Source organism: Oncorhynchus mykiss, chromosome 6 (genome assembly GCF_057628025.1).
Source record: "Oncorhynchus mykiss isolate SJ-2025 chromosome 6, ASM5762802v1, whole genome shotgun sequence".
Taxonomy (NCBI): Eukaryota; Metazoa; Chordata; class Actinopteri; order Salmoniformes; family Salmonidae; genus Oncorhynchus; species Oncorhynchus mykiss.
In genome coordinates, this window is record NC_143027.1 from 37,027,911 (window position 1) to 37,043,902 (window position 15,992).

At 47.2% G+C, this 15,992-nt stretch overlaps 1 protein-coding gene across 1 annotated transcript; it reads left to right on the forward strand.

The window, feature by feature from the left end:
- The first annotated feature begins 156 nt into the window (after window positions 1-156).
- Window positions 157-7,051, forward strand: LOC110525870 (bone morphogenetic protein 10-like). The gene is made up of 2 exons (XM_021606342.3): window positions 157-2,572; window positions 3,139-7,051. Exons 1-2 carry the CDS (start codon window positions 2,179-2,181, stop codon window positions 4,236-4,238), a joined length of 1,494 nt encoding a protein of 497 aa, XP_021462017.2. The 5' UTR covers window positions 157-2,178; the 3' UTR covers window positions 4,239-7,051.
- The last annotated feature ends 8,941 nt before the right edge of the window (window positions 7,052-15,992 follow it).

The window sequence follows — 15,992 nt, forward strand, 5'->3', positions numbered from 1 at the left end:
GGCATGTCTGTGCTTGTGAGAAAAACCGGGAGCTAGTGAAAGTGGGACACTGGTGTTATCAAGCATTCTTCAGCATTGCAGGAAGATTGAAGAGAGATGGGGACTGGCGGTGTACAAAGGAGGCATTGCGGAAAAGGGACCGCAGGGGAGATAACAGCACGTCTGTCAACTGTCACCCTGGAGGATGGGTAACGGGGGAAGGAAGATCCTGTTCCCTCCCATGTCATCTCCTCCTCACTATCAAGAATGTATCTTTGCAGGTCACTGTCAGAGACTCAGGAATGAGGACCCCTGAATTCATGTGGAAACAAACAGTAGCAGCCATACAGATTCTGAAAGTGCAGTTAAATTATACGTCCGAATTGAGAATCTGGAACTGGCGGTAACATTAATTAATCTAGCGGAGTCCATCTTTAAAGGCAAATCTGAGATGACGAGGTGTTATGATGAGGTATTGAGGGGATTCTCAGGTTTTGGAATCACTCATTAAAATACCGTTCGTGCGTTCATCTTAAAAAGAGAGGGAAAGAAAAGAGAGAGTGGGCACGTGACTTTAAAGGGGAGGTTAGTGTAGATTACTCCTCTGGTCATTGGTCAGTGGAGATGTGTTCTAGCTTGAGCCATCCAGGTTCTAGTTCCATTGTCACCTTTGACTCCATGCTGTCTCCCTAATCACAGTGGAATGCAAGGAGACTAGTCTGCCCTTACAAAGCATGGAGTCTGCTCTTGAAAAGCCCTCTCCCTCCTGCAATCCATTCTGGGCTGTGGAATCTGGACTAAAGCTGACCTCAGAACCACTGTACTGATGTCTGACAGACATGTGAGGGTATAGCGCAGAGCACACTGGAAACTGTACGTCTTGGCTCCTGTGCATTCAATAGGCAGTTGGGCCTCTTGGTCAGACATTCAGACAGAGATAATCCATTTCCAACACTCCAGTGACATCTGCAACGTGTTCGCCAACTAAAAGAGGAAGTGCACTTAAGTGCTGCAAACTTTGAAACACAAGTGGGTACTGAGTAGATTATGGAAAAGTTGTGTTGTGTGGTCGACTTTGTTTCCACAACAGACGAAGACACAATTTAAATTCTTGCTCTCATAATACAACTTTTTTTCTCCAACTGAAATATATGCTTTTCAAGTTTTTATTTTTAACTATTACAACTTATGTCATAAAATACTAATGAAATGCACGGTCATCTGTGCAGTGCTGTTCTCATCAGCTGATCTCAATTGGTTTGTTATGTGTTCTTCAGACTTGCAGAAGTCCATAATTTCTCATCACTGCCCATTACATCTCACACCTCATTACATTTCAATTTAATTTGGGAAGGCACTGTCCAACAGACATATCATGTAGCATCCAACATCAATAGATCCTTTATGGATTTGTCAAAAACAAATGGTCAATGGAGCAAATTCCTGTTTCTGCAGTTCCCCCATTTACCAAACAAATAAACACATGAACAATCTCATCTTTGCCTGGTGCTCCGACACAAAACAAAATATCCCTTTTACAAGGAACAGGCTACAGGACATTGTTTACAAAGTCCTCATTAAGGAAGTGGTGAGATAAGACACACACACACACACACACACACACTCACACGCACACAGGGACACACAAACACAGGGACACAAACACTGAGAAATGCAGAGCTTACCATATCATAGATAACAGACAGAAAGAAAGAGAGCTAGAGAGAGAGAGAGAGAGAGAGAGAAGAGAGAGAACAGAGGGAGAAACTGAGAGAAAAAACACAAGGGATGCCTCCTTTGGACACAGCAAAGCCACCCTCTAGCTGGGACTCCAACTCTTTAGAAAACAACATCAAAAGGTGTGAATTAGGATAAATGGCATGAGATCTGGCATGAGAGTCATTTATCAGGGTTCCACACACAGCAAGAGGAACACACGGGGAGAGCTACAGAACACAGACCTCCTCACTGGTCAACTCCAAGGGTCAACCGAACCTTTTGAGTCACCAGAGAACCGACAACCACCCGGATCAGCAAGAGAAAAACACGGTTGTTGTTTCTCACCCTTCATCAAGCTGAATCCAACCTCCAGTGGACCATTGGATTAACACATTTGTTAGATATAATTCTGTTTAATCTCAACATTGGATAGTCCCTGTGGATATACCATACAACACAAGAACAGTAGCACTCCTCTCCATGGCGGACAATGGGCTCTCCAGGCTAGAGGCCACCTCTATCACCAGGACCCCCTTCCCCCTGCTCCCCTTGCTGCTCCTGATGTGGCCCCTGTCTGGGCAGGGCAGCCCCATCTCCCTGGCCCCAGAGAGACATCGCCCTGCTCCAGGTCTGGGAGATGGCCACGGGGGCGTCATAGACCCATCTCTGTTGGAGCAGGACAGGGACGTGGACATGCAGAGCCTGCTGGAGAGCCTCCGGACCTTCAATTTGTCTGGCCTGGGCCCTCCCGCCCAGGCACCTGGCAGTGTCCGTGTGGAGCCGCCCGAGTACATGATGGAGCTGTACAACCGCTTCGCCAACGACCACACCGCCATGCCCACCGCCAACATCATCCGCAGCTTCAAGAACGAAGGTAGAGAGCCACTATACTGTACTCTGTGTCCTTATGCCGTACTAGCTTCACATTATGCTGTGGTGTTCTTTGCTTTGGAATTTTTTTAATTAAAGTACTGTAAGCCCTTTATCCCTGTGTAATGAGAGTATTAATATCAGAACTGTTCATCAGAAATGTATTACGTATCAAAATGTACCTGTAGAAGGTCAACATGCATAGTGTAAAAACAATTAAGTATAATTTATGCATTTTCATTTACGTTTGTTTTTCATCTTACAAATAGTGTAGCACCTTACATTTTTGAGATTCTGCACTGTGCAAATAAAAAAAAACGTTTTTATTTATTTGGACAAGAATATGAAACTGTGAATATCTCATTATTCATTTAGATTTTTTTACAATAATATATTCATTCAACTTGATCTAGTTTAATGTTAATTGGAATGCTACAATTGCCTCGGAAGTGTTTTGAACAAAATCTTGGCTTTTGCTGTACTATCAATTCTGCAGTGTATTCAAAGCATCAACATGGAGAACTACTGATTCATTAACAGCCTTTATCTCTGTGTATTCCTCTCCCCCAGACTCGTCTCCCTGCAGTTTGGGTAGTAGAGGGGTGAGACAACACCCTCTGCTCTTCAACGTATCCATACCCCACAATGAGCGTATCACCGCCGCAGAGCTGCGTCTCTATACTTTGGTCCAGACCGATCGCAACCTCTACGCTGGGGTCGACCGCAAGGTGACCATCTACGAGCTGGAGCAGCAGGACGGAACAGGAGAGGACAACAGAACAGCGAAGGACACCGAGAGAGGAGGAGCAGGAGGAAGAGGTGGAGGACGGGAGGAGTTAGTAGAGCTGGCATCACGGCAGGTCTATGGTACTGATAACGGCTGGGAGGCCTTTGACCTAACTGCTGCCGTCCAACACTGGCGCAAGTCAGAGTACAGCACCACCCACAGGCTGGAGGTCCACATAGCAAGCCTGACTTCCGAGGGGGAAAGAGGGCCGACACTAGCAGACGGTGAGGGAGAAGGAGAGGGGAGGAGGATATTCAGGGGAGACATGGAGATAGACACCAGCCCAGATGACAAACACAAACCCCTGATGATTATCTTCTCCGACGACCAGAGCGGTGATCACCGCGATGACAAGCGGGAGCTGAACGAGATGATTGGACACGAGACCTCGGAAGCGGTGCTTCAGGGTGACCTGGAGCTGAATAGGCTGTGGGGGGAGCTGGGCCGGGCGGGGGGCGAGGAAGAGGAGGAAGAGGAGGAGGAGCAGGACGAAGAGGCCCTGCTCCAGATGCGCTCCAATCTGATCTATGACACGGCCTCCAGAATCCGCCGCAACGCCAAGGTCAACCAGTGTAAGAAGCAGTCGCTGTACGTGGAGTTTAAAGACATCGGCTGGGACAGCTGGATCCTAGCGCCTGCCGGGTACGAGGCCTTTGAGTGCAGTGGCATCTGTACATACCCGCTGACCAAACACGTGACGCCCACCAAGCACGCCATCGTCCAGACACTGGTGAGCATGAAGAGCCCACAGAAGGTGACGCGGGCCTGCTGCGTGCCCACCAAGCTGGATCCCATCTCCCTGCTTTACATGGATGACACCGGAGTAGTCACGTACAAGTATAAGTTTGAGGGCATGGTGGTGGCAGAGTGTGGCTGCAGATAGCTAGTCCACCCTGCTGTTCATATGGACACGGAGAGAGACATTCGTGAAAAGAAATGACAGGGTGAGGATGGAACAAAGCAAAGACTTCATTTTTTAAAGCAGGATTGGTATTAGAATAGATGGACTCTGAAATGAATCTAGAATCACCGTTGAGAACAGTTGACAGAAAAACAGCTATGACATGTATGTGTATATAAGATGGATCTAAACTAAACAGTTTGTACATTGTGTATGTATATTTTGTATTTCAGGAAAATGTATATTTTGTTTTGTACAGTAAAATATCTATGATACCAATTCATAATTCTGTAATAGAATCAGTTGGATGCCATTTGAAGCTAAATAACACATTTGGAATTTGCTAAAGAATTTGAGGAAAAAAGTTTGGACCTTAAAAAATAAACTATCCTTAGGTCTCTCAAAGGGTTCCGGCAATACAGCAACCAGCCATACAGTGATGTCCAATAGGCCTAGCTGGTGGGACCACATAGGGTTCTCCACAGTTAGCTCTCCACTGACATCGATCTCCTGTCTTCCTCTCCACTTATCTTTGTTTTCCCCCTCCCTAGACGCTAACACTAATCCACACCTCATTTAGCATGTCTCCCTAACAGCAACAGGCCTCCCAAGGGAAATACAAACCTGACTGGACTGGACTTCTGGTAGGGGCCTGCCCTCATCCTCATCCCCACCACCTCCCCCTGGCATTTAGGACAGTGGGCTGAGGTCAGGGCAGCAGTTAGGGTGGGCTGGGTTATCTCCCTCGAGCCCTCACCCACCTTCCCACATCGGCCTCAGAGTCAGTCACATGCCGTGCGAGCCACTTTCTCCCACTCCTCCGCACCGTGCCGATAAGGAGGTGTTGGCGGTGAGAAACATGTGCTCCACCACTCAGGACTGGAGGTGCTGGAGGAGCGGCGGGGGGAGGAGAGGGGGGGATGGCCTGTCAAGATTCCATGGGTACTAATAGAAACAGATTCTACAGGCTCAACTCACTGACCTACCCCCATCATGTGCCCCCTCCAACCTCCTCTCCCTCCCTTTGTGTCTTTACCTTCCATACATCCCTCTCCCCCTGGCCCTGAAATCCTTCACGTTTAAGGAAAAGATTTCCATATATTTGGCCTGTTATCATGGACAGGCTGAGAAGATGAGTGGAGAGTATGGCACTTCATGTCTCTCCTCCCCTCCCCTGAGAGTCCTGTGTGGAGTCCTCTCTTGTTGTTCTGTGTTCTTGTAATACAAATGTAACACAGTTCTCTGCTGCTTGGGTAACGTGAAAGCCTATTTATTGATTAATTTATTGATTTTACTATGACAAGTAGGTGATTATGTAAAATTGTACAACATGGATATGCATACAGAGGGTGAACATACAGTACATACCCTGACCATATTGTAGAATGTCTTTAATTTATAAATATTTTATGAATATTATATTTTGTTACCTGTTGTTGTGGTTCCTTTGTGAATCCTTTTGTAAAATACTGAAGAGGCGAAACTTAAACTTAGTGTGCATAAAAGGCTTCACAAATCATTATATTTTCATACAATGAATACTTTAAAAAAGGACTATTGTACATATATTATCATAATAATATCTGTATCGGAAACCATAATTCATTTCTCTCCTGGCCCGGCAACTATAAACAGGTTGCAAAACTGAACCTCCCTACTAGGCCTAATTATCTTTAGAAAAGAGCTCAGTTAGCACATTTGGTTCCTTGTAAGTTGCGGGAATGTATGTTTTTGGTTTCCTGACCAGTAAAACTGAAAGATTTTTAAACGTTCTGAGAACAGAAGTGAAAATGTTGCCTGTTCTGGCAACTTTTATTTTTATGTTGCAGGGAGGTTCTGATAATATTTTACTCTGGTTATTTGAAAGTTTTCCTGGGAAAGGTTTTATTAGCGTTCTGAGAACGGAAATTATAGGTTATTCGGAGGCTTTTGAATAATTTCCTTAACTTTTCCTTAACTTTTCTATTTTGGGTTAACTTTTTAGAACTCCAAGCACAGATAGGACACATGGAAATGAATTTCCTGAGGTATTAATCATGCAAAAACATGTATTTTTTATTGTGACACGTCATCAGTGCGATTCAAACCTATAATCTTCTGATCTCTATCCATGGAATTATGAAGTCTGCTGCGGCACCAGGCTGGAGCTAGCATGCCATGTTTGAACTACTAGGAAACGTTCTATTGAAATACCAAGAAAAAGAAAAACGCTTTTTATGTTAAGTTCCTTATATGTGCTGAGAATGTGCTAAAGCCAAGGAATTATCCTGCACCATTCTCAGAAAGTTGTGGGAAGGTTGTATGCTAAATAACCATAGGACAACCATGCTCTCACCAGGCTTTAAGAAACATATGGTTCTCAGAACATTATGTGCTAGCTGGGGGGGCTTTCTGGGCTGGGGGTATGACTAGGATGCATAACTCTGAGGTTGGGACTGTTGTGTACCATAGTATCAGCTCACAGGCCATAGTTTACACACGTCACACAAACACAGTGGGAAACTGACTGGAAGCCCAGCTAATGAACACAATGGATGGTCTTCCTGATGATCTGCCTGCTGCTCGCTATAACAAACTGCAGATGCAGGCAGCTGCTTTGGATGGAAAACCTGTTCTTTACCTTTTTTTGAGCGCTTAAAAAAATGGAGAAAAATGAACTATAAACATGTTTCCTTCACTTCCAATGCTCTTCCAAAAACATGCCTGATAGACTTATATCAACAACAGCAGCAGCAGTGCCAAGGAATGTTGACACTACACATAGTGAATGTAAATAAAAAGCATGTGCCCCAAAACACTGTGTAAAGATGCATGACTTTTACTTGGTAGACTGTAGTAGTAGGCTGTAGTAGTAGCAGGATGTAGTAGGATGTAGCAGTGGGATACAGTAGTGGGAAGTAGTAGTACGATGTAGTAGTAGGCTGTAGTAGTAGAACATAGTAGTAGGATGTAGTAGTAGGATGTAGTATTAGGCTGTACTATTAGGCTGTAGTAGTAGGATGTAGTAGTAGAATGCAGTAGTAGGATGTAGTAGTAGAATGCAGTAGTAGGATGTAGTAGTAGAATGCAGTAGTAGGATGTAGTAGTAGGGCGTGGTAGTAGGCTGTAGTAGTAGAATGTAGCAGTAGGATATAGCAGTATGATGTAGTAGTAGGATGTAGTATTAGGCTGTAGTAGTAGGAAGTAGTAGGACGTGGTAGTAGCCTGTAGTAGTAGGATGTAGCAGTGGGATATAGTAGTGGGATGTAGTTGTATGATGTTGTAGTAGGATGTAGTAGTAGGCTGTAGTAGTATGATGTAGTAGTAGGCTGTAGTAGTAGGATGATGTAGTAGGATGTAGTAGTAGGATGTAGTAGTAGGCTGTAGTAGTAGGATGTAGCAGTGGGATATAGTAGTGGGATGTAGTTGTATGATGTTGTAGTTGTTATGGTGCGTGAATGAGGACCCAAAAGCGAATTAACAAACAGAGTACTTTAATGACGAACATACGTGGGCTCAGATGGACAGGTAGATTCCGACAGGACAGGACAAGGTTGCAGCACACACGATGATAGTCTGGTTCAGGCATGAGACACATAAACAAACAAACAAGAATCCGACAAGGACAGGAGCAGAAACAGAGACAGATATAGGGACCTAATCAGAGGGAAAAAGGGAACAGGTGGGGAACGGGGTGAATGGGTAATTAGGAGGAGACAAGGCACAGCTGGGGAAAAGAGGGGGAGAAAAGGTAACATAACAACGACCAGCAGAGGGAGACAGGGTGAAGGGAAAGGACAGAGACAAGACAACATGACAGTACCCCCCCACTCACCGAGCGCCTCCTGGCGCACTCGAGGAGGAAGCCTGGCGGCAACGGAGGAAATCATCGATCAGCGCACGGTCCAGCACGTCCCGAGAGGGAACCCAACTCCTCTCCTCAGGACCGTACCCCTCCCAATCTACTAGGTACTGATGACCACGGCCCCGAGGACGCATGTCCAAAATCCTACGGACCCTGTAGATGGGTGCGCCCTCGACAAGGATGGGGGGGGGGGGGGGAAGACGAGCGGGGGCGCGAAGAACGGGCTTGACACAGGAGACATGGAAGACCGGGTGGACGCGACGAAGATATCGCGGCAGAAGAAGTCGCACTGCGACAGGGTTAATGATTTGAGAGATACGGAATGGACCAATGAACCGCGGGGTCAACTTGCGAGAAGCCGTCTTAAGGGGAAGGTTCTGAGTGGAGAGCCAAACTCTCTGACCGCGACAATATCTAGGGCTCTTCGTTCTATGCTTATTAGCAGCTCTCACAGTCTGCGCCCTATAACGGCAAAGTGCAGACCTGACCCTCTTCCAGGTGCGCTCGCAACGTTGGACAAAAGCCTGAGCGGAGGGGACGCTGGACTCGGCGAACTGAGATGAGAACAACGGAGGCTGGTACCCGAGGCTACTCTGAAAAGGAGATAGCCCGGTCGCAGACGAAGGAAGCGAGTTGTGGGCGTATTCTGCCCAGGGGAGCTGTTCTGACCAAGACGCAGGGTTGCGAAAAGAAAGACTGCGTAAGATGCGACCAATAGTCTGATTGGCCCGTTCTGCTTGACCGTTAGACTGGGGGTGAAAGCCGGAAGAGAGACTGACGGAAGCCCCAATCAAACGGCAAAACTCCCTCCAAAATTGAGACGTGAATTGCGGACCTCTGTCCGAAACGACGTCTGACGGAAGGCCATGAATTCTGAAAACATTCTCGATGATGATTTGTGCCGTCTCTTTAGCAGAAGGAAGCTTAGCAAGGGGAATGAAATGAGCCGCCTTAGAGAACCTATCGACAACCGTAAGAATAACAGTCTTCCCCGCTGACGAAGGCAGTCCGGTGACAAAATCTAAGGCGATGTGAGACCACGGTCGAGAGGGAATAGGAAGCGGCCTGAGACGGCCGGCAGGAGGAGAGTTACCGGACTTAGTCTGCGCGCAGACCGAACAAGCAGCCACGAAACGACGCGTGTCATGCTCCCGGGTGGGCCACCAGAAACGCTGGCGAATGGAAGCAAGCGTACCCCGAACGCCAGGGTGACCGGCTAACTTGGCAGAGTGAGCCCACTGAAGAACGGCCAGACGAGTAGGAACGGGAACGAAAAGAAGGTTCCTAGGACAAGCGCGCGGCGACGGAGTTTGAGTGAGTGCTTGCTTTACCTGCCTCTCAATTCCCCAGACAGTCAACCCGACAACACGCCCCTCAGGGAGAATCCCCTCGGGGTCAGTGGAGGCTACTGAAGAACTGAAGAGACGAGACAAAGCATCAGGCTTGGTGTTCTTAGAGCCCGGACGATAAGAAATCACGAACTCGAAACGAGCGAAAAACAGCGCCCAACGCGCCTGACGCGCATTAAGTCGTTTGGCAGAACGGATGTACTCAAGGTTCCTATGGTCAGTCCAAACGACAAAAGGAACGGTCGCCCCCTCCAACCACTGTCGCCATTCGCCTAGGGCTAACCGGATGGCGAGCAGTTCGCGGTTACCCACATCATAGTTACGTTCCGACGGCGACAGGCGATGAGAAAAATACGCGCATGGGTGGACCTTGTCGTCAGAGAGGGAGCGCTGAGAAAGGATGGCTCCCACTCCCACCTCTGACGCGTCAACCTCGACAACGAACTGTCTAGAGACGTCAGGTGTAACAAGGATAGGAGCGGATGTAAAACGATTCTTGAGGAGATCAAAAGCTCCCTGGGCGGAAACGGACCACTTAAAGCACGTCTTGACAGAAGTAAGGGCTGTGAGAGGAGCTGCCACCTGACCGAAATTACGGATGAAACGACGATAGAAGTTCGCGAAGCCGAGAAAGCGCTGCAGCTCGACACGTGACTTAGGGACGGGCCAATCAATGACAGCTTGGACCTTAGCGGGATCCATCTTAATGCCTTCAGCGGAAATAACAGAACCGAGAAATGTGACGGAGGAGGCATGAAAAGTGCACTTCTCAGCCTTCACGAAAAGACAATTCTCTAAAAGGCGCTGGAGGACACGTCGAACGTGCTGAACATGAATCTGGAGTGACGGTGAAAAAATCAGGATATCGTCAAGGTAAACGAAAACAAAGATGTTCAGCATGTCTCTCAGGACATCATTGACTAATGCCTGAAAGACAGCTGGAGCGTTAGCGAGGCCGAAAGGAAGAACCCGGTATTCAAAGTGCCCTAACGGAGTGTTAAACGCCGTCTTCCACTCGTCCCCCTCCCTGATGCGCACGAGATGGTAAGCGTTACGAAGGTCCAACTTAGTGAAAAACCTGGCTCCCTGCAGGATCTCGAAGGCTGAAGACATAAGAGGAAGCGGATAACGATTCTTCACTGTTATGTCATTCAGCCCTCGATAATCTATGCAGGGGCGCAGAGACCCGTCCTTCTTCTTGACAAAAAAAAACCCCGCTCCGGCGGGAGAGGAGGAGGGGACTATGGTACCGGCGTCAAGAGCTACAGACAAATAATCTTCGAGAGCCTTACGTTCGGGAGCCGACAGAGAGTATAGTCTACCCCGGGGGGGGGTGGTTCCCGGAAGGAGATCAATACTACAATCATACGACCGGTGTGGAGGAAGAGAGGTGGCCCTGGACCGACTGAACACCGTGCGCAGATCGTGATATTCCTCCGGCACCCCTGTCAAATCACCAGGCTCCTCCTGTGAAGAAGAGACAGAGGAAACAGGAGGGATAGCAGACATTAAACATTTCACATGACAAGAGACGTTCCAGGAGAGGATAGAATTACTAGACCAATTAATGGAAGGATTATGACAAACTAGCCAGGGATGGCCCAAAACAACAGGTGTAAAAGGTGAACGAAAAATTAAAAAAGAAATGGTTTCACTATGATTACCAGAAACAGTGAGGGTTAAAGGTAGCGTCTCACGCTGAATCCTGGGGAGAGGACTACCATCCAGGGCGAACAAGGCCGTGGGCTCCTTTAACTGTCTGAGAGGAATGTCATGTTCCCGAGCCCAGGTCTCGTCCATAAAACAGCCCTCCGCCCCAGAGTCTATTAAGGCACTGCAGGAAGCTGACGAACCGGTCCAGCGTAGATGGACCGACAAGGTAGTGCAGGATCTTGAAGGAGAGACAGGAGTAGTAGCGCTCACCAGTAGCCCTCCGCTTACTGACGAGCTCTGGCCTTTTACTGGACATGAAGTGGCAAAATGACCAGCGGAACCGCAATAGAGACAGAGGCGGTTGGTGATTCTCCGTTCCCTCTCCTTAGTCGAGATGCGGATACCTCCCAGCTGCATGGGCTCAGCACCCGAGCCGGCAGAGGAAGATGGTAGTGATGCGGAGAGGGAGGCGACGGAGAGCGCGAGCTCCTTTCCACGAGCTCGGTGACGAAGATCAACCCGTCGCTCAATGCGAATAGCGAGTTCAATCAAGGAATCCACGCTGGAAGGAACCTCCCGGGAGAGAATCTCATCCTTTACCTCTGCGCGGAAACCCTCCAGAAGACGAGCGAGCAAGGCCGGCTCGTTCCAGCCACTGGAGACAGCAAGAGTGCGAAACTCAATAGAGTAGTCTGTTATGGATCGATTGCCTTGACATAGGGAAGACAGGGCCCTGGAAGCCTCCTCCCCAAAAACAGATCGATCAAAAACCCGTATCATCTCCTCCTTAAAGTCTTGATACTGGTTAATACACTCAGCCCTTGCCTCCCAGATTGCCGTGCCCCACTCACGAGCCCGTCCAATAAGGAGAGATATGACGTAGGCGACACGAGCAGTGCTCCTGGAGTAAGTGTTGGGCTGGAGAGAAAACACAATATCACACTGGGTGAGGAACGAGCGGCATTCAGTGGGCTCCCCAGAGTAACACGGCGGGTTATTGATTCTGGGCTCCGGAGATTCGAAAGCCCTGGAAGTGGCCGGTGGATCGAGGCGGAGATGGTGAACCTGTTCTGTGAGGTTGGAGACTTGGGTGGCCAGGGTCTCAACGGCATGTCGAGCAGCAGACAATTCCTGCTTGTGTCTGCCTAGCATCGCTCCCTGGATCTCGACGGCTGAGTGGAGAGGATCCGAAGTCGCTGGGTCCATTCTTGGTCGGATTCTTCTGTTATGGTGCGTGAATGAGGACCCAAAAGCGAATTAACAAACAGAGTACTTTAATGACGAACATACGTGGGCTCAGATGGACAGGTAGATTCCGACAGGACAGGACAAGGTTGCAGCACACACGATGATAGTCTGGTTCAGGCATGAGACACATAAACAAACAAACAAGAATCCGACAAGGACAGGAGCAGAAACAGAGACAGATATAGGGACCTAATCAGAGGGAAAAAGGGAACAGGTGGGGAACGGGGTGAATGGGTAATTAGGAGGAGACAAGGCACAGCTGGGGAAAAGAGGGGGAGAAAAGGTAACATAACAACGACCAGCAGAGGGAGACAGGGTGAAGGGAAAGGACAGAGACAAGACAACATGACAGTAGTAGGATGATGTAGTAGGATGTAGTAGTAGGATGTAGTAGTAGGCTGTAGTAGTAGGATGATGTAGTAGGATGTAGTAGTAGGATGTAGCAGTGGGATATAGTAGTGGGATGTAGTTGTATGATGTTGTAGTAGGATGTAGTAGTAGGCTGTAGTAGTAGGATGATGTAGTAGGATGTAGTAGTAGGATGTAGTAGTAGGCTGCAGTAGTAGGATGTAGTAGTAGAATGCAGTAGTAGGATGTAGTAGTAGAATGCAGTAGTAGAATGCAGTAGTAGGATGTAGTAGTATAATGCAGTAGTAGGATGTAGTAGTAGGGCTGTAGTAGTAGGAAGTAGTAGGACGTGGTAGTAGCCTGTAGTAGTAGGATGTAGCAGTGGGATATAGTAGTGGGATGTAGTTGTATGATGTTGTAGTAGGATGATGTAGTAGGATGTAGTAGTAGGCTGTAGTAGTAGGATGATGTAGTAGGATGTAGTAGTAGGATGTAGCAGTGGGATGTAGTTGTATGATGTTGTAGTAGGATGTAGTAGTAGGCTGTAGTAGTAGGATGATGTAGTAGTAGGATGTAGTAGTAGGCTGTAGTAGTAGGATGTAGCAGTGGGATATAGTAGTGGGATGTAGTTGTATGATGTTGTAGTATGATGTAGTAGTAGGCTGTAGTAGTAGGATGTAGCAGTGGGATATAGTAGTGGGATGTAGTTGTATGATGCTGTAGTATGATGTAGTAGTAGGCTGTAGTAGTAGGATGATGTAGTAGGATGTAGTAGTAGGATGTAGTAGTAGGCTGTAGTAGTAGGATGTAGCAGTGGGATATAGTAGTGGGATGTAGTTGTATGATGTTGTAGTAGGATGTAGTAGTAGGCTGTAGTAGTAGGCTGTAGTAGTAGGCTGTAGTAGTAGGGTGATGTAGTAATAGGATGTAGTAGTAGGATGTAGCAGCAGGACGCAGCAGTAGGCTGTAGTAGTATGATGTAGTAGTAGGATGTAGTAGTAGGCTGTAGTAGTAGGCTGTAGTAGTATGCTGTAGTAGTCAATCAAATTAAATCAAATGTTATTTGTCATATGCGCTGAATAGAACAGGTGTAGGTAGACCTTACTGTGAAACAGGGCCGTAATTATAATATATATTACTACAGCCCAATATTAAAATATGCTATAAATGTCCCCCACAATATATTGATATAAAAAAATAGAAATCTATATATTTTTTTGCTATGCTACGACAGGCAACCACGCACCGCCGTCTGAAATAACCATTAGCAAATGTTCATAATCATAACTAAACTTAACAAATTGCTATTATTATTACTACCGGTTCCAGTATGACGGTGTACTGCAGTTCTGCGTGTGGTTTGTCCAAGTGAAGTTGCCATACCCCAGCAGAAGCCGTTGCTCGACTGCTGTGGCTAGGTACAATCAGTGTCAAACACTGTACTGTCTCTCTATTTCATTACTTTCATGAGTGTTACGTAGGCTATATCACTGTCGATTGTGATAGTTTTAACGTCAACACGTAATTTTGCGCCAGGACTGTAATATTGGAAATAAATCATATTTAGTTAAAAAGTTTCAGTAAATGTATGTGGTGGAAACAAACGTTTTTGGTGAAAACGGGCCGATTTGCGAGTGCTAATCAATCAACCATCACTAACGTTAGCTATCATAGCTAACTTACCTGGAAAGTTAATTAGCCTCACATTCATCCAGCGACCACCAATGGTGCTCACAGGCGTATTCAACTAACGTTAATGTCTGTATTACGTTATATTTGTCAGAAAGCCCAGGTGTCTTGAGTAAAGTGTCAATTTATGTGTAATTTATGTAGACAGTAGTAGCTTTCATTTATTGCATATTCGTATAGTATACTGTATAGCTGTACTTGATTATGATTAATAACATTATTAGTGGTTGTTTGATTAGTGCAAGCAGTTTTATTACAGTCAGCTTTTATTCACAGTGAGTGTCATCATGAGCAAGAGGAAGGGTGGCAGTGACATTCGTCAGTTTTTTGGGCAGCCTCAGAAAAGAAGAAAAGTAAGTTGAGAGCAGTGAGAAAATGAGTACCAGTCAGATGTTAGAGGTATACAGTAGTAGAAGAGATGAGTCAATGTTTCTTGATATAATAATCATTGCCATTCAGATCAGAAATGGTTAGTAATCCATTCCTGAACATCATGGCAATAGACTGAATAAAGACATCACAGCAGTCTAGTCCTAATGTTCATTTAAGCTGAGATATTCCTCTTAAGTATGCCTTCTCATGTGTATTTCAGATAATACAATCAAGCAGGGAGAGTGAGTTTGAGACAATGACAGACAGAAAGAGAGAGCAGACAGGCAGGCGGAGATGAAGGTGCAGGAGAGGGTGGTGAGGAGCTTGGACCTCGCCCAAATCATCCAAATGTGAATGTCATACTTAGTCAAACCCTATCAAATTCCACAAGCTGTAGCAGCTTGAACATGTGCTGCTACGCGGAGACCTGGACAAGGTGGTAGATGTGTATCCTGAATTGAATTCAAGACTACTGCAGGTGCAGCTGGCCATGTTTGGGGCTAATTACACATATCAAACAAGCTCGGATGTTGCTAGCATTATTTGGGAAATGGTGCCAGAGGTGAGAGGTGTCTACAGTCAGGTGGAAGCTTTAGTAAGGCTTGTGCTGGTTTTCCCTGACCCAGCAGACTTGGACTAGCTCTGCAACGCCATCTCCCAAGGAGCCAACATTGGTAGGCACGAGGAGTTGATTTGTGGGCTGATGGCAGGGTTCCAGGTCATGACCGCATGGCACGACCTAGCATTGGACACATTGCGGGAGCAATTCCATGGGTTGTCTACTAGGCAGCATACCACGACGGTAACCTCCCAGCCCTTCAGTAGCAGTGCCGTCACCCCGGTTTCCTGGGAATCCCGCACCTGTCGGGCTTTCTTGCTCAGTGTTCCCTCGTCATGGAGCTGCAGCCTTCCTCCTTCCTATCAGACCGCTCTAAGACAGTGTACCTCATCACACTGATGTCCGCCAGGGCCCTCGCCTGGGCTACGGCCGTTTGGGAACAACATGCTTCAGTCTGGAGGGATTGGTGGGGGAAGTGAAAAAAGTTTGAGGCACCGGTGTCCGGGAGAGAGGCTGCCGGAAGCCACTCCAGCTTCGGCAGGACTCCCTCAGTGCGGTGGATTTCCGCACGCTAGCAGCGGAGGGTGCATGGAACCTGGAAGCACTGTTCGACACGTTCCTGCGAGGATTATCTGAGGAAGTAAAGGACGAGCTTGCTCATCGCCTTAACCATT